The following is a 21,878-nucleotide window of genomic DNA, read 5'->3' on the forward strand; positions in this document are numbered from 1 at the left end:
TGGTACATGAATCACAAAAGGTTAGTATGCAGGTACAGCAAGTGATTAGGAAAGTTAATAGAATATTATCATTTATTGTGTGGGGAATTGATTACAAAAGTAGGGAGGTTATGTTTCGGTTGTACAGCGCACTGGCGAGACCACACCTGGAGTATTGTGGACAGTGCTGGTCTCCTTATTTAAGGAAAGATGTAAATGCGTTAAAAGCACTGCAGAGGAGGTTTACTGGACTAATACAAGGAATGGGCGGGTTGTCTTATGAGGAAAAGTTGGACAGGTTAGGCTTGTATCCACTGGAGTTTAAAAGAATAAGAGTTGACTTGTTTGAAACCTTTAATATCCTGAGGGGTCTTGACAGGGTGGATGTGGAGAGGGTGTTTCCACTCGTGGGAGAATTTAGAACTAGAGGTAACTGTTTTAAAATAAGGGGTCACTCATTTAGGACAGGGATGAGGAGAATTTTTTTCCCTCGGAGGGTCGTGACGCTTTGGAACTCTCTTCTTCAAAAGAGTGGAACTTTCTGTGCCCGCTGGTGTTGGGCATCGTGGTGGGCCTGAGCAGACAATATGGCGGGAAGGCCAAAAATCAGTGTTATGAAGTTGTGAAACCAGTTTGCAATCGTCCGCTCCTCTCATCAATGGCAGTCGAGGTTTCTCACCACCATGCGTCAGGAACTTCATTGTAATATATCTGCTTATCATTGTAAACCCAGCTCGCCTGAATGATCCCCCCATGCTGGATTATTCGAGCGTGTCGGCAACAGCATTTATAAGGCGTGCAGCTGGCAAGCTGCACTTCGAGGGGAACTCGGGGGTGATTGCACAGTAATGTTGCGCAGTGCTCGCTTGGGTTGCCTGTTAGAACTCAAGGTTGAGGCGTTGGGCATTCAGGCGAGGGCACAGGCAACTCGCATTTTCCTGGCTGACGGACAGTGTGGTGCCGGGGCAAGGGCTGCACTGCGGTTGAGGTGAGTTGGGGATGTGGGTAAGGGCTGTACTGCAGTTGAAGTGAGTTGGGGGTGTGGGTAAGGGCTGTACTGCAGTTGAAGTGAGTTGGGGGTGTGGGTAAGGGCTGTACTGCAATTGAAGTGAGTTGGGGGTTTGGGTAAGGGCTGTACTGCAGTTGATGGTAGTGCACAAGCATGTGTGGGGTCGGGGGGAGAGAAGCGGCCACACATTAAGAAAACCTTGTATGGAGTGACTATTCTTTCACAGCTGAGTCAGTTCAGGCGCAGCCATACTGACAGACTTGGAGTCGGGTCTCTAGCTTACCTGCCCACTCAAGCAATGCAGAGGCCTGAAAGAGCCACCAAATGCTGCAGAGTTTTTCACCTCTTGGGTACAGACTGTAACCTAATGAGTGTTTTAGTGGACTGCAGAACAGTTGGATGATTGCGCGTGTTGTACAATCTCCTTGCGAAAGCTGGCCATGGAGCAGTCACTGCTGGAGGCGCTTACGGCCCCTTGCAATGTCATCATTCCAGTTTTGACCAGTCTCCCCCATGGTTCAAGCTAACAGTGCAGCCTTGCAGTGTGGATTAGGAGAATGCCTGTGCCTGAGCTGAGAGCATAACATACAGTCCAGTGGGCAAAGCTGTCACCAATCGGTCAGGAGGAGTGGGGTGGAGGTGGGTGGGGTCTCGGGCAGCCATGCAGCGCACTAAACTCTGGCCATCCAAGTGGTGGCCAGCACTCTCTGGGATGCACTAAGGGGCCTTTAAACTTAACCAAGACATGTTCTTAGTACACCCAAGCTAACCCACATGTCTGTCTCTTTCATCCTGTATGAGGAGTACATCAGGGACATGGAGCCTGGTGACCTAACTGCATGCCTCATGGCATACAGAGAGTGGGGACGAAGGAGAAGAGAGTGACAGAGGAGCCTGGCTGTGCAGAGGGCGCAGCAGCACCCTCAGGAAGAAGGGAGGGCTGGGTCTCCCACACACACACCACTGAAGAGCCACAGCAAGCTGTCTTTGGTCGGCGCCTATCTAGACCCAGGGTCTATAGACTCCGCCCTTCATTCTTGCAGATGACCGAGAACCAGTATCGTCGAAGACTGCGCGTGTCTAGAGAACTGGACGGTCGTATCTGCCACCTGCTGCAGGATTTAGCACCAAGGGGACATGGAGGGCATCCACTGCCAGTGGCCGTGACACTGACCGCGGCTCTCAATTTCTATGCCAGGACATCTGTGTGAGATATCGCAAGCCACCACGCTCAAATACATCCAGGAGGTCACAGACGCCACCTTCGCAAAGGCGCACAACTTTGTGCCTTTCATCTGGGATCAGGAAAGCCAGGAAGCAAGAGCGCTAGGATTTGCCCAGGTCTCATGTTTCCCATGGGTGCAGCGTGACATGCAGAGGGAACACTCCATAGATCCTCACATAGCTATGTGAATGTCTGACACCTCTCTGGTTGATGGCAGAGCGCTTGCGCTCTGTGAACAGGGTCATACCATTGAGATTCAACAGGGAAACTTTAACTTCTCCTGATCCTACGGCATCCACGTGCGCTGAACCCTTCAGGATCACACTGTCACCAGACACTGAGGCTGCTTGGATACAGGGGCCAGCCGCACCTCAAAGGTGAGAGCACACAGAGAGAATGACAGTACTCTGTACTGCTGGACCAGGACATTCTGGCAGCAATAAGAAGCCCCTTTGAGGTGCAGGCATGACAGCTGTGACCAGTAACAGTGAAGGCACACCATCAGTGTGCTGGGAAGGGTGCACAAAGCACAGGGGCGAGGTCCTGGATTGAGACACCTGCCTTTATCTTGCGCAGGAACCAAGGTTTCACATCTGAGCGATATGAACACTGCTCATCAGAACAAGGAGCCATTGGCAAGAAGATATTCTTGGGATTTTATTAACAAATTGAACATTATGTACAAGTGATTAACACCTTCTTAACCTTCCTAACCCTGCCGATATGTCTTGGTGTTCCCCGACAACCACAGCGGAGGTGCAGGCAGCCTGCTGACTGCAGAGGGCGTCCTCTGGAGGGCCAAGACCCAGAGGGCCCCGGCCTGCTTTTGGGGCCCTGCTGTGTAGCAGTGGCATGCTCCTCGGCCTGTGGAGCTGGAGCTGCTGGGGTCACAGGAAGAGGAGAGTCAGATGGGTCGGATACTCCTGTAGTCACCTGGGTGGATGGTTCTGGTGTTTGCACCTGCTGATCCTCCTTCTTATGGGTGCCCAAGGGCCCCAGGTTGACTCCTTGAGGAGAACAGGCAGCTGGAAGTGAGATCGAGCCGCCCAGTACCCCTCTCGTGTACACACTGCTGGAGGCCAGCAATGGCATCAGCGATGGAGTCCAGCCTGCACAGCAGTGCAGGACTGATGTCCTGGATCAAGGTCTCCATGGTAGCTGCCATCCTACCAGTGTTGACCTCAGTGCGTTGGCATGCCGGAGCTATCACCTCAGACTGTAGACGGACAGATTCCTCCACCATGTCTTGCAATCCGAGGTGTGCAGCGGACATCCTTTCCTGATGTTCCCGAGCTTGCGTTTGCAGCTCCAGCAACTTTGACATGACCAAGTCCAGAGGCTCATCATCTTGCTTGGACTCAGTAGATTTCTAGCCTCCAGCAGTCCTCCAAGTGCCGGAAACCTGGGAAGCTCATGCTGCCGCCTGCAGTGGATCAGACAGTATGATGTGCTCACCAGATTGTGATTCCGCAGATACTTTAAAGCTAGGTCTCACAGAAGTGTGTGCCTCTGCACTGGTAGAGGTTGTGGGTGAGCGCTATGACGAATCTTCAATTCAGTTGTCTTCGGGGTTTGAGTCAAGGACCTGGGTCATGGACTCTTTCAGCTGTTTCCCAGATGTGCCAGCGGAAGCAAGGAGAGATAATTAGTTCATGGCAGTGTCCTGCGAAAAAGGACACATCACTCACAGCATGGTTGTCTGATGAATATTGCACTGCTGGATCCTCACTTGGTTGAGCACTGTCAACCTCACTGTCAGCACAGGACTGGTCTAGATCCTCGCCGGCTATATGACTCTATTTTCAAAGTCCATGAGGGCCTTGATGTCAGGCATTCCTCCACCTGTCTGTGACCTCTCTCTATTGTTGTGTGCCAGCTTGTCCTACATAAATACAGATAGAGAGTAAGCAGAACACTTGCCGGCCCCGGTAATAAGTTTTCCTGGCATGTATGGGTAGTAAGTGGTCCCATGAACAGGATGAGGGCAATGAAGATGTAAGTGAGAGAGTGAATCGTGATGCCACTCGAACTGGAGTGAGTGAGATCCCTGTGCATGTGTGATGGGTTGTGAGTATGTGAGTGGAGATCGATGAGAAGAGTGACGTTTCCTGGCAGAACCGAGGAGGTCATTCATCCTCTTTCGGCACTGGGTGGCTGTCCTCTTTTGCAGGGTGTTGGCGCTGAGCACCGCTGCCACCACATCCCAAGCTATATCGGTGATGCTGCTGCCGCTCCTGCAGCCAGAGCAGGGGGTAGAGGACATCACAGGGGGCCTCCAGGGCATCCAAAAGGCACTCCAGGGATGCATAACTGAATCAGGAGGCTGCAGTCGTCTTGCCTTTCGGGGCCATGTCCTCTTTGCAGCAGTCCTGGGCTGGAAGCACCGAGAGGTGTGCCTGGGGCTGCAGTTTAAATATGGCGTCTGGTGTGATGGCGTGGAGAGTGAATGAGACAGCCAGCGACGCAGCCTGTTTCCCAGGAATGCATAATTAATGAGGGGGGGATTGGGACGATACAGGATGAAAAGCCACCATTGCGGCTGGCGGGTAAAACGTTCTTTTTCCCGCCTGCGACCGCACAGTGCAAATCTGGGACAATTCCACCCAGAGGCTTTGAATACTTTCAAGGCAAAGCCAGATAGGTTCTTGATTAACAAAGGGGGCGAAAGGTTATCAGGCGTAGGCAGGAATGTGGGATTGAGGTTACATTCAGGTCAGCCGTGATCTTCTGGAATGATGGAGCATGCTTTAGGGGCCAACTGGCCTACTCCTGCTCCTAATTCGTATGTTCGTATAATCCTCCAAACAAATTTCTGATGATTGCACCTTTTCTCTGTTACTTTTAGGGAAAGGAAAATGTCTGCCTACTTTACAACTTGCCAAAATCTTTACTTAATATCTGAACCCATCTCTGTAGAGAAAATGTTGCCACCTTTGCATAATCTTGAGGAATTACCGAGTTCTATGGAGTATTTGGGAAATTGAAGTGAATCTTTTGAATGGACCTGATATTTTAGAAATTTGACAACGTTCCTATTTAGCGGCACCTGTTTTTCAGAATTAATCAACAGGGCAACAGATGTGTGTTACACCTCATTGAATGAACAAAAAGCGAAGACAGCAGCACAAAAATAAATCAGGCTTAAAACAAGCTTCAATTTTCATTGTGTGCAGGTGTTCTTGTGCTTTACTTCGAAGAAAAGTGTTAAGATAAAAAAAAATCAAAATTATTGTTTTCTGGTGGAATTGAGTTCATGTTATTGATCTGTCCCCAATGCTGAAAAGCAAAATGGATAAATGGTTTTACATTGTAAGATATAAGTCAATCAGCTTTACACAAAGTCATGTCAAAGTCATATAATTTGCCCTTACATGAATTAAAAATCATGCAGTACAACTTTTCTCCCATACTCCAAAACAAATTCCACCTTTACCACTGCATACACCATTGATTTCAGTGATGCTTGCAACAAATGCGCTTCCGCATTCATTGAACATTCTTCGATGAGTTTTATTGATGTTCTTTAGTTGGGTGTAACAAATGTGTTCAAAGTTGCACCATGGAGTTCTGTACAGTTGCAGCAATGTATTCAGCGTGTACATCACTGACAATAATTTCATTCCACTTGAAAGTACCCAATTCCTTCAGCTATTCATACCAGAATTGGTTAACAACACATGCAACTGAACAATATGCAAGTTTACTACACAGGGTCAACTTGACATTTTGCAGCTCCACTGCAGTGCTTTACTGTCCCTGCATAATTTTTCATTCACTAGGGTTAACAAACTAGTCAGGAACTATTGGCCACAACAGTTCCCAATATTCATTCCAATCATGTGGATCTTTGCGTCAGGAGTACAAATTTGCATGATCCACAATTGTGAACATATGACAAAACATTGCAAAACCCACAAAGCACCAAGCAATAACAGCAATCTTTATCGCAATGTGAGAATAGTGAGTCCACATGCAATTACAAGGGTAACAACCAATATTTATGCTTCTACCAGCTATGGGAATACCTGTATCCAGTACATGGAAAGCTAAAAGCAGAAGGTTAAAAACAAAAAGTAAATAAAAATACTCTTTCTAAAATGACAGCATAAATGAAGTCAATAAGAAATGAGCAATTTACACTCATGCCATGCATGTGAGATTGAATAATTTGTGACCCAGCGATAGTCAGAACATTGTGCCTTGGATGGGCAGGATGGAAGTATGTGGCTGTAGTTCCTCATATGTAGCTGCACATAACAACAGCCACTGAACTTCAAAAGGTAATTAATAATGTGGAGTTTCTTAAGGCATCTCAACACTATTCTTGAGCATTTTCAAACACAAATGATTTGGTCATTTGCCTCACTGCTGTTGCTGTTCGTATTTTGGTTGCCCAGTTTTCCTACATTCCGATAGTAACTACATTTCAAAAAATGATTCATTGGCTGTAAAGGGCTTTGAGACAGCATTGAATGGAAAGTATGATATTAATCTAAGTTATTGAGCTCCTGGTCTTGGCTGTGCCATTGGGATGGCAGCTCTGGACAGGGAAGGAGATGCTATCATGGGTGAAGTCAACCCTTTATCAAAAAAGAAGAACTGGGAGTTAAAGGTTATCGGGGATAGGCGGGAATGTGGAATGTGGAAGGCCACAAGCAGACCAGTCATGAACTTATTAATGGTGGAGCAGGCTTGAGGCGCCGAATGGCCTACTCTTGCTCTTAAATTCGTATGTCTATATGTATGTTCGTATGTTCCCATAATGTGCCTTCCAAATCATCAGGATGTCCCAAAGTATTTCACATGCAATTAAATGATTTTGAAGTGTAGTCACTGCTATAATGTAGACAAACACAACAGTCAATTTGTGTACAGCAATGTCTAAAAACAGTAGCGAGATAAATTCTTGGGTGTTTTTATCGTATTGTTACAATGTAAGCTTTAGGTAGTGCACCAGAAACACTCCTTAAATAGTGTCATAAAATCATTTGCATCTACCTGCAAGGGAAGACAGGTCTAAGCTTCAATATCACATCTGACAGATGATACCTCTAACAATACAGCACTTCCTCAATATTGCACTGAAGTGTCAACATAGATTATATTTTTTTTATTTGTTCATGAAATGTGAGTATCGCTGGCTGGACCAGCAATTATTGCCCATCCCTAGTTGCCGTTTAGAAGGTGGTGGTGAGCTGTCTTCTTGAACCGCTGCAGTCCATGTGGTGTAGGTACACCCACAGTGCTGTTAGGGAGAGAGTTCCATGATTTTGAGCCAGCGACAGTGAAGGAATGGCGATATATTTCCAAGTCAGAATGGTGAGTTACTTGGAGGGGAACTTCCAGGTGGTGGTGTTCCCATCTATCTGCTGCCTTTGTCCTTCTGGATGGTAGTGGTCATGGTTTCGGAAGGTGCTGTTTAAGGAGCCTTGGTGAGTTCCTGCAGTGCATCTTGTAGATGGTACACACTGCTGCTGCTGTGCATCGGTAGTGGAGGGAGTGAATGTTTGTGGCTGGGTGCCAATCAAGTGGGCTGCTTTTTCCTGGATGGTGTCAAGCTTCTTGAGTGTTGTGGGAGCTGCACCCATCCAGGCAAGTGGGGATTATTCCATCACATTCCTGACTTGTGCCTTGCAGATGGTGGACAGTCTTTGGGGAGTCAGGCTGGGTCAAAATCCTGGAACACCCTCCCTAACAGCATTGTGGGTGTACCGACGCCACGTGGACTTCTATTTGCCACAGGATTCCCCGCCTCTGACCTGCTCCTGTAGCCACAGTATTTATATGGCTAGTCTAGTTCAGTTTCTGGTCAATGGTAACCCCTAGGATGCTCTTAGTGGGGGATTCAGCAATAGTAATGCCACCGAACATCAAGGGGCGATGGTTAAATTCTCTCTTGTTGGAAATGGTCATTGCCTGGCAATTGTGTGGCACGAATATTACTTGCCACTTGTCAGCCCGAGCCTGGATATTGTCCAGGTCTTGCTGCACATATCTACACATATATCTACAGCGGGGCTTGAACCACAACCTTCTAGTTCGGAGGTAAGGCTGCTCCCACTAGGTTGACACTTGGCATCTCACAATAGTTCCCAACTCCATTGGCCTGTTGATTGGAGGAGGAAGAAGACGAATACGATCAACCAACTCTACAGTCTGGAATTTTTGAGAACGATAAGATAACTTCAGGTGATTACAGAATGATGACCATTCAAACAGTTCAGATGAGCTCGTATATTGGAACGGCAAAGCTTGGACAGTTTAATACAAGAATCTGAGTTTGAGCTTGACTTTTGTTTATTCCTTTCATGGGGTGCAGGTGTCGCTGGCAGGAGCAGCAATTGTTGCCCATCCCTAAATGCCCTTGCTTGCTAGTGGATTTGCTGTGGGTCTGGAGTCACATGTAGGCCAGGCCAGGATGGCAAATTTCCTTCCGTAAAGCTCATTAGTGAACCAGATGGGTTTTTATGGCAATCGATAATTAGTTTCATGGCCACTATTACTGAGACTAGCTTTATATTCCAGATTTATTAACTGAATTCAAATACCAATAGCTGCCATGGTGGAATTTCAATCCAAGTCCCCAGAGCATTAGCCTGGGCCTCTGGATTACTAGCCCAGTGACATTACCGCTATGCCACCGTCTTTCCACCCCGTGGGTAGCACTTGTGCTCCTGAGTCAAGAGATTCTGGGTTTAATCCCATCTTCATGATAAGCATGTAATTGAGGTTGACACCCCAGTGCAGGGAAGTGCTTCTATTGAAGTCAAACTGTCATAGACCAATTTCACCCCTGAGATGTCAAACCAAAGCGGGGTCCACATGCTCCTGTGTGCAGGGGGATGTTAAAAATTCCACCGTACTATTTGAAGAGACGGAGAAAGACTTCCCCTTCTGCCCCACCCAGCACCACTAAAAAGCAGGCTAAGCCGACATTCATCTTGAAGTTCTTTATTCCTTCACACTCCTGACTAGTGCCTTGTAGATGGTGAACAGGTTTTGGGGAGTCAGGGGGTGAGTTACTCGCCTCAGAATTCCCAGCCTCTAACCTGCTCTTGCAGCTACAGTATTTATATAGCTGTGCTATAACATTCTATGATCACTGCCATTCAATGATCCCTGGCATACATTTTACCTGAGTTGTTACTTTTGAACTGCTCTGTGCACTCACCATGTTGTTGTTGACATGCACTTGCGGGCCAGGAGTTCCAGGGCATAGTTTGTCACAGGCATGGCGCTATCTCCCAGCACTGTTCCCACACAAACTGCCAGCTCCAGCTCATTTCCACGGATCAAGTTCGACATTGCCAACTATATTCAAAGTGAAAGAGTCGTCAAAGTTGTCAGTACGCCTTAAGTTCTTAATAACAATTTTGGGAAAAGGTTCGAGAAAAAATCGTATATTGTCATTCCGGCCTCAATCTGTAGAGCAACATACCTTAAAATTAAAATGATGCCATAACTGTGAGCACATATCCCTCAATAGGACGATATTGTCCCTATTTGGCTAATATTTGGTGGTGGTGTTTCACATTTCACTCAGGAATTCCAAATTGCTGCAGCAACGTGCACACACATGTTGTAATCTGAAACTATGGGTAGTAAAGGTGGAGGCTCCAAAGTTCTTCCCATCACATGGCTGACTGGGAATCTCTCCCACTCTTGCTGCCTGCTATTGACATATGTTAGAAGGACTTGCAGGTTGAGAGTGAACCTGATTGGCTGCATTATGAACACACCTCCCTTTCCATCAAGTCCTGGAGTGGGACTCGAACCTAGGGCTTCTGGCTCAGAGGCTGAGTTGCTACCCACTGTGTCACAAGACCTCCCAGCTAATGTTAGCTGTCTGTTAAATGAATTTTCCAATTTTTGATGAGTATTCTCTGCATTTGACAACTTACACAAACAACAGCTGCATCGCACACTAAACCTTTACTTTATTTTTGGTTAAGTAAATTAAGCAATAATAAAATCTATCAGAACTGTTTTAAAGGGAAAGGCATTAACTATTATATAGCAAATAAACTGATATTTTATCAATTACAAAAATTCAGCTGGGAACTTATAAAAGTTATGAAACAGAAACCAGGGGCTGGATTTTGCTGTCGGCGAGCAGGGGACGGGGTCCACTCACCGACGTGGGATGACGTTGGGGGGAACCTGGTGGGACAGGTAATTCTGGATAAGAGGTAGGTATAAATTAGAGGTATAAATTATCCAGATGGGTCACAGAAGCAAATGGGTTGTTTTGAGGGAAAGATAATTAACTTGCATTTCTGTTTGGAACATCCCAAAGCATGCCGCATTGCCATGGAGATAGATTGTGAGGGTTAGAACGTTAATTTGTTTAATTTATCTGGGTGTTTCTCACAGAAGGCAGTTGCAGATTTGGTCTTGTGTAGGTTGCAGCTCAATTCGAATTTGTGAGGGGGAAAAGAAGCTGAAAGACTGGGATAACTTGGACCTAGAGGAAGAAATCTCCAATGACCCACACAGTGAAAGGCAGTTCGACTTGTGGCAGAAAGGAAGCAGATGGAATAGTTAGCTTAGAAAGAGCTGTAAAAAAAAGTTGTTAGAGCAGACTGGGAAAAGGCAATCTGTCTGTACAAAGTCAAGGCAAGAAGGCAGTGGAATCCTTGCAGAGAGAAAGAGATCTGGAAGTCTAGCTGCCAGATTGGGAAACTAAAGAGAATTAAAAGTGAATTCTGAAGGGCTATGGCATACCTTTGGATTGGTCCCTGAAGTTATGAATGAATCTTCAAGAATTCATAAGATAAGGGAACTCTTGGCCTGGTGAATGGGTGGGGAGTAAAAATGAAACTGAATTTATAGCATAACTAGCTGTGAGCTATAGTGTTAAGTTAGTAGTACTTGTTTTCATTAAGTTCTTTTATATATACAATAAAGTTTGCTTTGTTTAAATCATGAAATGTTGTGGCATAGTTCTTTCAGATAATTATCGGGTGTTCAGATTTTTCTCTAAATGTTAATGGTCCCTACCAGGATCATAAAACCCTTCATCGCAATGTCTAATAATTTCTAAATCATTCTTGGATTTTATCTTTCACTACCCTGGAGGTTTATTCCACAATCATTGCGTGAGGATGAATTTCCTGGCTTCAGTCCCGAAGTCTCATTTTACTAGTTTGAATCTGTGTTGCCTCACAATTCAATTTAATTCTGAATTGATCTTCCCCATTACCTCTATAAAGTCACCTCCCAGACACCCAATATTCAGGCTGAAAAGCCTATTTTTTTTTCAGTCTTTGTCAATCACTCAGACCTTTGAAACTAGGTTCTCATAACTTTGCTCTGCTCTTAAATGTCCCCCTCACATTCTAACAACTAGAGCTGGATACAGCACTCAAGGTATGGCCTTGTGCAGTTTAGCCACGATCTCCTTTGACTTGTCGTCTACAGTTTTCATTAGCATACAATAGAATGTGAATCAAGCACATTAATCAGTACTAAAAATTAAACCTTCTGTGTGATCTTACATAAAGTGTTTCATTCATTTCACTTTAAAATTCTCCACCATTTTCTTACTAACCTAATACTGTGCTCACGATAAATGTATCTATGGAATCATCCATACTGCCCTTTGAATGTAAGAAATGCAGAGATGTTTTGTTGCGCTAGTAATCCAACTAATGCATTCATAGCACTCAGCATAAAGTAGATAAGCACAGGAACATGCCTAAATAATCATCAACAATTAAGCTCTCTCCACTGCAGATACAGCTAATTGAAAATAATCATTAAAAAAAAATCAGAAAATATTGATGGTCTGTAATTTAAGCTTGTAGATCCTTCTGAGTGCTGAAAAAGAAGATTTGTTTTGCTGAAGGAAGCAGCCTCAACTGCATCTTTGACTTGGTTTACTCAGAAATATTCTTGGTGTCTCCTTGTGATTTTTTAGGTTATTTTGATTTGATAGGAGTGTTCAAAATCATGAGGGGTCCAGACACAGTGGATAGAGAGAAATAGTTCCCATTGGAGGAAGGGCCAAGAACGAGAGGACACTGATTTAAAGTAACTGGCAAAAAAAAACAGAGGCGGCATGAGGAAAGTTTTTCAAGCGGCAAGTGGTTAAGCCTGAGAGTGTGGTGGAAGCTGATTCAATAATGGTTTTCCAAAGGGAACTGGATGAATACCTGAAGAGGAAAAAAAATAGCAAGGCTACTACGAAGGGGGGTTGGGATTAGCTGAGTTGCTCTTGCAGACAGCCAGCACAGACATGATGGACCAAAGGGCCTCCTTCAATGCTGTAAAGTCCAAGAATCTATTCCTAAAGCACAACTTAGGCTTTTACATGCTTGTCGGCTAGCTAACTCCCTCTGGTCTTCTGCTTTCAAAGGTGCACTGAAAGCTGTGCCACATACAACCAATGAGCTAATCTCTACAGTGTGATGACCCTGATGGTTTGAATGCTTGATGATTATATTCAGAAAAGTTATTACAGCAAGGCAGCATTCCCAATATATCTCAGCTCATCAGCATGCATTCACGCAAAACAAAAGTCCATGTCCGATTTATGCAGTCAAAGTGATCAAAGTATGTGGAAGGGCTTGTTAATGTTAATGTTAACTTGATTTGCTTGATCAGTGAGTGTGAAAGACAAGTGAATGAGCGGTTATATTGCTGGTCACCTAAGCTTTCAATTCGCTGAAAGAAAATGACTACCTGGGCATGGCCCATTGTTCTTAAATCGAGGAGTCTCTTTGAATGCACTTTTTGCAGTAAATGAATTTCAGCTAAAAGAGCAAAGATGCAACAGGCAGAGAATTGGATCTATTTGAGAGCACGGGGACTTGTAGGCGATAGAATAGGGATGCAGTACCTCAATATCGTTCACCGCAAGGTGGCAACATGCAGCCAACACTGCTCGTCCGTCCTGGAAGTACCATTCCGCCAGCTCCTTACTCACCCTGTGTAACAGGCTGCAGGACAAGACACAGCTTTCAGTACCTGTTTATTAAGTTCTGCACAACAACACTTGTCATTAGTAGTTCGGGTCAAACTGTTTTGTTTGAAAGAATTAGACAACAAGGGAGATATTGTGATTTGATGTGCCACTCAGCATCAATCGGGGCATTTTTTTTCTTGACAAGTTGTTTAACTTCAGTGGTTTATCACTTAAATTTGTTTTTCAGACCGAGCAACAGCTTGCATCACACCAACATGTTGAGCTGCGTTTTATTTCTTCTGGGACGCAGGCAGTATAGACAAGACAATCCAATCCTAGTTGATCTAAGGATCTCTAAAAGGCCCCAAGAGTCAACCATACAGGGTGGGCTGCATTCAGGTGTAAGCCAGACTGGGTAGGGGTAGCAGGTCCCTGGGCATTAGTAACCCAGTCAGTAAGGTTATTAAGACAAAAGCAAAATACTGCGGATGCTGGAAACCTGAAACAAAAACAAAAATAGCTGGAAAAACTCAGCAGGTCTGACAGCATCTGCGGAGAGGAAGACAGAGTTAATGTTTTGAGCCCGTATGTCTCTTCATCAGAACTAAGGAAATATAGAAATGTGGTGAAGTATAAGCTGGTTGAGGGGGGGTGGGACAGGTAGAGCTGGATAGGGGGCCAGTGATAGGTGGAGGCAAAGAAGAGGTTGCCAAAGATGTCATAGACAAAAGGACAAAAGGGTGTTGATGGTGGTGATATTATCTAAGGAATGTGCTAATGGTGACATTAAGGGTAGCAAGTGGGACAAGCTAGTGACAGATGGCCCTAGTGGGGCTGGGGTGGGGGGAAGGGATCAAAATGGTCTAAAAGGTGGAGATAAAACGATGGATTGAAATAAATTTAAAAATAGGTGGGGAAAGAAAAATATATTTTAAAAATTATAAATAATTGGATAAAGGGGGATTGGAAAGGGGGTGGGGATGGAGGAGAGAGTTCATGATCTGAAGTTGTTGAACTTCATGTTAGGTCCGGAAGGCTGTAGAGTGCCTAGTCGGAAGATGAGGTGCTGTTCCTCCAGTTTGCGTTGAGCTTCACTGGAACATTGCAGCAGGCCAAGGACAGACTTGTGGGGATGAGAGCAGGGTGGGGTGTTGAAACGGCAAGTGACAGGGAGGTCTTGGTCACGCTTGTGGACAGACCGAAGGTGTTCTGCACCCAGTCACCCAGTCTGCATTTGGTCTCTCCTATGTAGAGGAAAACGCATTGGGAGCAGTGAATGCAGTAGACTAAATTGAGGGAAGTGCAAGTGAAGTGCTGCTTCTCTTGAAAGGAGTGTTTGGGCCTTTGGACGGTGAGGAGGGAGGAAGTAAAGGGGCAGGTGTTGCACCTTCTGCGGTTGCATGGGAAGATGCCGTGGGAGGGGGTTGAGGTGTAGGGGGTGATGGAAGAGTGGTCCAGGGTGTCCCGGAAGGAATGATCCTTGCAGAATGCCACGAAGTGGGGTGAAGGGAAGATGGGTTTGGTGGTGGCATCATGCTGGAGTTGGCGGAAATGGCGAGGATGATCCTTTGAATGCGGAGGCTGGTGGGGTGATAAGTGAGGAGAATGGGGACCCTATCATGGTTCTGGGAGGGAGAGGAAGGAATGAGGGTGGATGTGCGGGAGATGGGCCGGACACGGTTGAGAGCCCTGTCAACCACTGTGGGTGGAAAACCTCGGTTAAGGAAGAAGGAGGACATGTCAGAGGAACTGTTTTTGAAAGTGGCATCATCAGAACAGATGCAATGGAGGCGAAGGAACTGAGAGAATGAGATGGAGTCCTTACAGGAGGCGGGGTGTGAGGAGCCGTAGTCGAGGCAGCTGTGGGAGTCGGTAGGCTTGTAATGAATATTGGTGGACAGTCTATCACCAGAAATCGAGAAAGAGGGATCAAGGAAGGGAAGGGAAATGTCAGAGATGGACCATGTGAAAATGATGGAGGGGTGGAAATTGGAAGCAAAATTAATAAATTTTTCCACATCCAGACGAGAGCATGAAGCAGCACCGAAGTAATCATCGATGTACCGGAGAAAGAGTTGTGGGAGGAGGCCAGAGTAGGACTGGAACAAGGAATGTTCCACATACCCCATAAAGAGACAGGCCCATATGGGTACCCATAGCCACACCTTTTATTTGGAGGAAGATTATTGCTTTGATTCTTTTAGTTCCTGTTTTTGCAAAAGAACATTATCTTGCCCTTATGTTAGGTCTCAGCATGCATAAGGTGCCTGGGTATTCAGATTGGAGTTGTTCTCCTTCGATCAGAGAAGGTTAGGAGGAGATTTGAAAGAGGTGTTCAAAATCATGAATGGTTTTGATAGAGGGAATAAGGAGAAACTGCTTTCAGTAGAAGGGTCAGTAACCAGAGGACACAGATGCCAAGAACTAGGGGCAACATGAGAAATCATTTTTTAACACAGCGATCTATGTTGCCTGAAAGGGCGATGAAAGCAGATTCAATAGAAATTTTAGAAAGAGAATTGTACAAACACTTGAAGGGAAAAAATGTACAGGGCTATGGGGAAAGAGCAGAGGAGTGGGATGAATTGGATAGCTCTACTCAACAGCTGACACAGGCATGATGGCTGAATGGCCTCCTTCGATGATGAATCTTTTTACAATTCCATGACCGATAATGGTAATTTAAAGAAAATGACTTGCCTTTATTCCTATATAATATTCACCAAATTCTTTGTTAGCTGTTTTCTAACTGGCTGGGTGAAATGGGAAGTAGCTTACTCATTGTAATCTTCTGACTTGTTATTCCCATCACCACACGCTGCTCCATTTGGTGCTGAGATCTGTGGTCCTTGAATATTTCCTTCACGCGCTGCCTACAGATGTAAGATAAAACAGGAAAAGATATCACAAGGCCAAATTTCTAACTAGCTGCAGATTGGGAAAGGAGCGGCTGTCAGATAACCTTTTATATCACTATGGTTGAAAGGATCATCTCCCTAAAGCAAAACAGGAATTGGCAATTGACAATTTGAGGTTCCTCAAATTTCTGTGCACTGACAATCTCTCTACTTGGCTTCAGACTTCCCCTGCAAACCCTCACCCCACAACTTTGTCATGACTTGAGTGACTGGTTCTGTCATAAATCCGGCACTCCCTGGGGCTATGTGACACCCCAGTTAGAGATGAACTGCTAAATTCTGGAACGGTGAGAAATGACCACACCTGAAAATGTAACAATTTCTACTTGATGCTGACACCAGATGCAAAAAAAAAAGTGTTCCCAGTTCAGGTTAGATGCAGAGAAAATCTCAGTATCATAGCTCAATTCTTTTTGGGAAAGCACCCTTTTGTCCATTGAAATCTCTGTATGACCTCTCTGAATGACCGATAGTTTTGAGATTTGAATGGATGCCCAGTACAAGGTGGATGGAAATGGGTCAAATCTGTTCAATTTTAGACTTTTACCAGCAAAGCATCCTGCCTGTATTTGTACATAAAGGGAAAATGATTGCCCTGTAACGAAGTGGAATTAAAAGCAGATATCATTGCAGTTCAAACCATATGGTGCAATTAAGGTTGACAGCTGTAAACATTGTTGGGCATTTGATCACATCTTATTCTGTCCATATTTTAACATCCACCTTTTAAAGGTTGAGGCTCCATTTTTGTTAATGGTGTCCTGTCAGCAACTGTGGGAAGTTCCGTGAACCAGGAGGTCACATGTGAGCAGAAAAAAATGGGAAACCAAGAGCAGGGAAGAGAGCTGCCCAGTGGACAGCCCTGGTTCGATTCATGGTCTGTGATAAAGAGCAAGAGAATAACTAGGGAAAGAGTGGGGCCAATTAGGGACCATAGAGGTAATCTGTGTGTGGACCTGGAAGATGTAGGTACAGTCCTCAATGAATACTTTGCATTGGTCTTCACAATGGTAAAGAATGATGCTGGTATAGACAACAGGGTGGAGGACTGTGAAATATTAGAGGGAAATTAACATAGGGAGAGTGAGTTTAGCGGCCTTAAAAGTGGATAAATCTACAGGCCCGGATGAGATGTATCCCAGGCTGTCGAGAGAGGCAAGGGAAGAGATGTCAGGGGCTCTGGCAGTAATTTTCAAATCCCCTCTGGCCACAGGTAAGGTGCCAGAGAACTGGAGGGCTGCTAATGTTGTCCCATTGTTAAAAAAGGAAGGGATAGACCAGGAAATTACAGGCCAAAAAATGCTGAAAAACTCAGCAAGTTTGGCAACATCTGTGGAGAGAGAAACAGAGTTAACCTTTCGAGTCCTTTCAGAGGTCTGAAGAAGGGTCATACGGACTCGAAATGCTAACTCTGTTTCTCTCTCCACAGATGCTGCCAGACCTCATATGCTTTTCCAGCATTTTCTGTTTTTATTTCTGGTCCAAACTGTGATGCCTCAGGCAATCAGATAGATGATGCGACACTTGTTTATACATGATAATGCCATCTTATGCAAGATGCCAACATAGACCAATGCAGAGTTAAGCTCCTTCTTCTCTGGCCAAGTAATGCACTTAAACCTCAAACTCAACCTCTGAAGAACAACCCCATCCCAGCCACACAATGACCTCTCTGACTTAGACGACCAGTTGGGGAATATGTGGAACTGCATCCTGAGGAAACAGAAGGAAGCCAGAGAGAGGAGCCAATACAGTATGTATCATAAAGAATGCCACAGTGTTAAAGAATGTAAGAGATGCCAGATGCAGGTGCAGGTGAATCTGACCACACCTTTTAAGTCTTATCCTCATGATCTTTACCCTAACCCAGCTCAGAACACAAAAGGGTTAATCTGAACCATTTTAGCTATATCAACGGGTATATATTTTGAAAAGACAGAACATAACATGAGAATGAAGAATGCACAGGACCGATACAGAATCATTTATTCAAACTCGGTTGGATATTTTAAAATAAAGGGAACCCTCGCTGCACAGGACTAATTCCATATCCCCTGCGAGGAGCAGCACTGATATGGAGTGAGGGTCAGAGAATCAGCGGTCCTTTGCAACTGGCTTCCCCGCTGAGATTGATGAGGTTCATCCTGATGTGTAATAAGACAAGCAATTGGTCATTTTTAGTTACCTGAGTAACAAGCAGTGCTTCATTCAGCTGGCCTCGAGAGGTGAAAAAGCTCACGAGTTTCTTCACATCTCCGGTAGCAATACAATACGGGATCACTTCATCATTCCCTTCCTGAATCAGCTGGTCAGCTCTCCTGTGGAAACAGTAACATCCTGCATGTGTCACAGACGCTAAATACTTTCGTGTTTGGTTAACCCGATGGACAAATCAGACTTCAAGAAAAGTGCCTTTTTGGCTCTCTTTATCTTTGGGGATGGGTTTCGCTTTATTCCTGGTCCTCCCAGGAAATCTGACACGTGTGGCCAGAGCGGCCGGGGATTCTCCGTGCCCGCCGGCACCGGGCGAGGTTGGTGGTGTGAGCGGACAATATGGCGAGAGGGCCAAAAATCGGTTTCACGGCGTCTTGAAACCAGTTTACGATCGTCCGCTCCGCCTGCCGATGGCCGTGTTTCCTGTCATCGGACGTCGGCAACCTCCGTGTGGTGCACCTGCCTATCATGATCAGGCCAGCCCACCACAATCCTCACCCTGCACTGCACCCCCCACCCCCCCCCCACCCCAGGCTGGACCATCCACCCACCCACATCGGGGAGATTGCTTCACAACAGCATATGAAAGGCGTGTACTTAGCGGGCTGCACTTTGAGCAAAACTCAGAGGGGAGTACGCAGTAATGTTGCGGAGCGCTCGCCCTGGTCACCTGTTGGACTTCAAGGTTGAGACGTGTTGGGTTGGGGTGGGGAGACAAGAGCTGCCCTGGGGTTGAAGGTACCACAAAAGCATGTGCAGGGTCGGGGGGTCTGGTGGGCGAGGGAAGCAGCCACGCATTAGGGAAACCTTGTATAACATGACCAATTCCTCTGCAGTTGAGAGAGCTGAAGCACAGCCACATTGATATGATTGCATTTGGGCCTCCAGCTGCTCTGCCCACTCAAGCAGCGCAGAGCCATAAAAGTGCCACCAACTGCTCCAAATCTTTTCACCCCTCAGGTAAAAACAGCAAGTAATGAGTGTTTTAGTGGACTGCAAAGCTGTTGTACAATGGTGCACATTGTACAATCTCCTTGCTAAAGCTGGCCGTGGAGCAGTCACTGTTGGAGGTGCTCACAGCCCCTTGCAATATCATCATCCTGGTTTGGACTAGTCTCCCTCATGTTTCGAGCTAACAGTGCAGCCTTGCAGTGTGGGTTAGGAGGATACTTGTGCCTGAGCTGAGAGCACAGCATGCATTCCAATGGGCAAAGCTGCTGCCAATCGGTCAGGTGGAGGTGGGTGGGGTTTCGGGCAGCCATTAAGTGCACTAACATGAGATATACAGCTAGGTCACCAGGCTCCATGATCCTGATATATACTCCTCCTGCAGGATGAAAGAGAGAGACGCGAGGGTTAGCATGGGTGGACTAAGAACCTGTCTTGGTTAAGTCTGAAGGCCCCTTAACGCATCCCGGGGAGTGCAGACCAGCACTGGAGCGTCACGTGAGTGCAGTCGATGACATCCTGCACCTGTGGGAAACCCGAGGGCAAAATCAATTGCTCTTGCATCCTGGCTGTCCTGGTCCCAGGAAAAATGTACAAAGTTGTGTGCCCTCACGAAGATGGTCTCCATGACCTCATGGATGCATTTGTGGATGGAGACTTGTGAGATCCCACAGAGATCACCTGTGGAGCCCTGAAAGGAACCACTGGCCTAGAATTGAGCACCGCTGTCACTTTCATGGCCATTGGCAGTGGATGCCCTCCATGTCCCCATTATGCCAAATCCTCCAGTAACTGGTAGATGTGAGCCACCAGGTCCCAAGACACGCGCAGTCTTCAGCGACACTGGTTCTCGGTCATCTGCAGGAATGAAAGGCGGTGTCTATGGACCATGCTGCTGCTCTTCGGCGGCGTGTGCAGGAGCCCCAGCCGCCCCTTCTTCCCGAGGGTGCTGCTCCCCGCTCTGCGCAGCCAGGTGCCTCAGTTGTGCTCTCCTCCGTCGTCTTCGCTCTCTGTAAGTCACAAGGCATACAGCTAGGTCACCAGGCTCCATGATCCCAATGTACTCCTCCTGCAGTCAGCTTGCTGACTGCTATGCCCTGTCTGTGATGACCTTGATGGGCTTCCTCTGGAGGGCCAAAACCTGAAGGGCTCCGGCCTCCTTTCGGGCTCCTGCTGTGTGGCAGTGGCACCCTCTTTGGCCTGTGGAGCTGGAGCTGCTGAGGTCACAGGAAGAGGGGTTTGGATGGGCCAAACACTCCCAAAGTCACCTGGGTGGTTGGCTCATTGGAGTACACCTGCTGATCCTCCTCCCTATGGGGCACAAGGGCCCCTGGCTAACTCCTTGAGGAGAAGGTGTAGCTGGAGTGGGATTGAGCTGCCCCACACCCCTCTCGCGTACACAATGTTGGAGGCCAGCTATGACATCAGCGATGGCGTTGAGCCTGCGCAGCAGTTCAGGAGCAACGTCCTGGACCAAGGTCTTCATGGCAGCTGCTATCCTACCAGTGTTGACCTCGGTGCGTTGGCATGCCAACGCTATCACCTCAGCCTGAAGGCGGACGGACTCCTCCATTGTGCCTTGCAATCTGAGGAGTGCAGCGGACATCCCTTCCTGATGTTCCCGAGCTTGCCTTTGTAGCTCCTGCAACTGTGACATGACCGAGTCCAGAAGCTCACCATCAGACTCGGACTCAGCAAATTTTTGGCTTCCAGCAGTCCTCCAAGTGCTGGACACCTGGTGTTGCGAGAGGTGGCTGAGTTGGTATTATTGCGAGAGTTGATCAGCAGACACTTCTTAGATGGAAACTTTTAGTTTGTTTACAAAGGTACTCAGCAGCAACCACACTTTCACTTCAAACTCTATCTCTACACTACCTACTACTAACTACAGAGGTAGTCCACGCACTCTCCTATTGGGTACTAACGATCATGCAATCTTCCTTAAAAAGCATTCTTCTTAAAGGTATATTACACACTAAATAAAATCATAATTACCACATTCCTCCCCCTTTATCAGATATATATTTTATATTTACAAGTACAATTTTCTCAAGACAACAAAATATTTACACATAAATAATTTACAAACTCAGTGTTTCTGGGGGTTTTCTTATGCGTGTAGAATGTCTCAGCTCTACAACTTCAGATTCTTTGTCAGGAACCTCCTTTTCTGGAGTTGCCTGAACATCAGGTGCTTCAGTGGGCACTTGCAGTTCTGTATCCTCAACTCTTACAGGAACATTAGACATGTCTGTCCAGGGTTGAGGATCCTCAACAGGAAACACTAAACTGGTCGTGATCACTGGTGGAATCAATTCTTGGTGATTTGTTTCTCTCTTTAGATGATCCACACGTCTCCGTATGACTTAGCCTTCCACCTCCACACAGTAAGGCAGAGGTCCAGTCACTGCACTTATTTCACCCGGTAACCACTTTGGTCCTTCTCCAAAGTTATTCATGTATACCGTCTCTCCTATGGTAAATTTCCTCTCACAACTATCCCAGTCGTGTCTAGTTTTCTGGCTTCCTTGACCCCTTTCCAACTTCTCCTCTAAATTTGGCATTATTAAGCTCAATCTCGCTCTGTGACAGTGTTTCAACAATTATTATGCAAGTGTGACACCTGTTGTTGTTTGAGGGATAGTCCTGTAATGGAAAAGAAAGCGTGCTAGCTCGGTT

At 46.2% G+C, this 21,878-nt stretch overlaps 1 protein-coding gene across 6 annotated transcripts in view; it reads right to left on the reverse strand.

Annotated features, from left to right (window-relative positions):
* wdr17 (WD repeat domain 17) overlaps nt 1–21,878 on the reverse strand; it is a 118,757-nt gene that overhangs the window by 38,805 nt on the left and 58,074 nt on the right. For 3 of the 6 annotated variants that reach the window (XM_041186522.1, XM_041186519.1, XM_041186518.1), the window contains 5 exons: nt 18,223–18,355; nt 15,898–15,992; nt 13,054–13,153; nt 9,385–9,524; nt 6,239–6,259 (listed from right to left, as the gene is read on the reverse strand). In XM_041186522.1, the coding sequence (XP_041042456.1) occupies nt 6,239–6,259; nt 9,385–9,524; nt 13,054–13,153; nt 15,898–15,992; nt 18,223–18,355 (489 nt within the window). Of the gene's footprint in view, nt 1–6,238; nt 6,260–9,384; nt 9,525–13,053; nt 13,172–15,897; nt 15,993–18,222; nt 18,356–21,878 lie in introns of all 6 variants that reach the window. The other 3 variants (XM_041186523.1, XM_041186520.1, XM_041186521.1) reach the window with 2 other exon arrangements.

Source organism: Carcharodon carcharias, chromosome 4 (genome assembly GCF_017639515.1).
Source record: "Carcharodon carcharias isolate sCarCar2 chromosome 4, sCarCar2.pri, whole genome shotgun sequence".
Lineage (NCBI taxonomy): Eukaryota > Metazoa > Chordata > Chondrichthyes > Lamniformes > Lamnidae > Carcharodon > Carcharodon carcharias.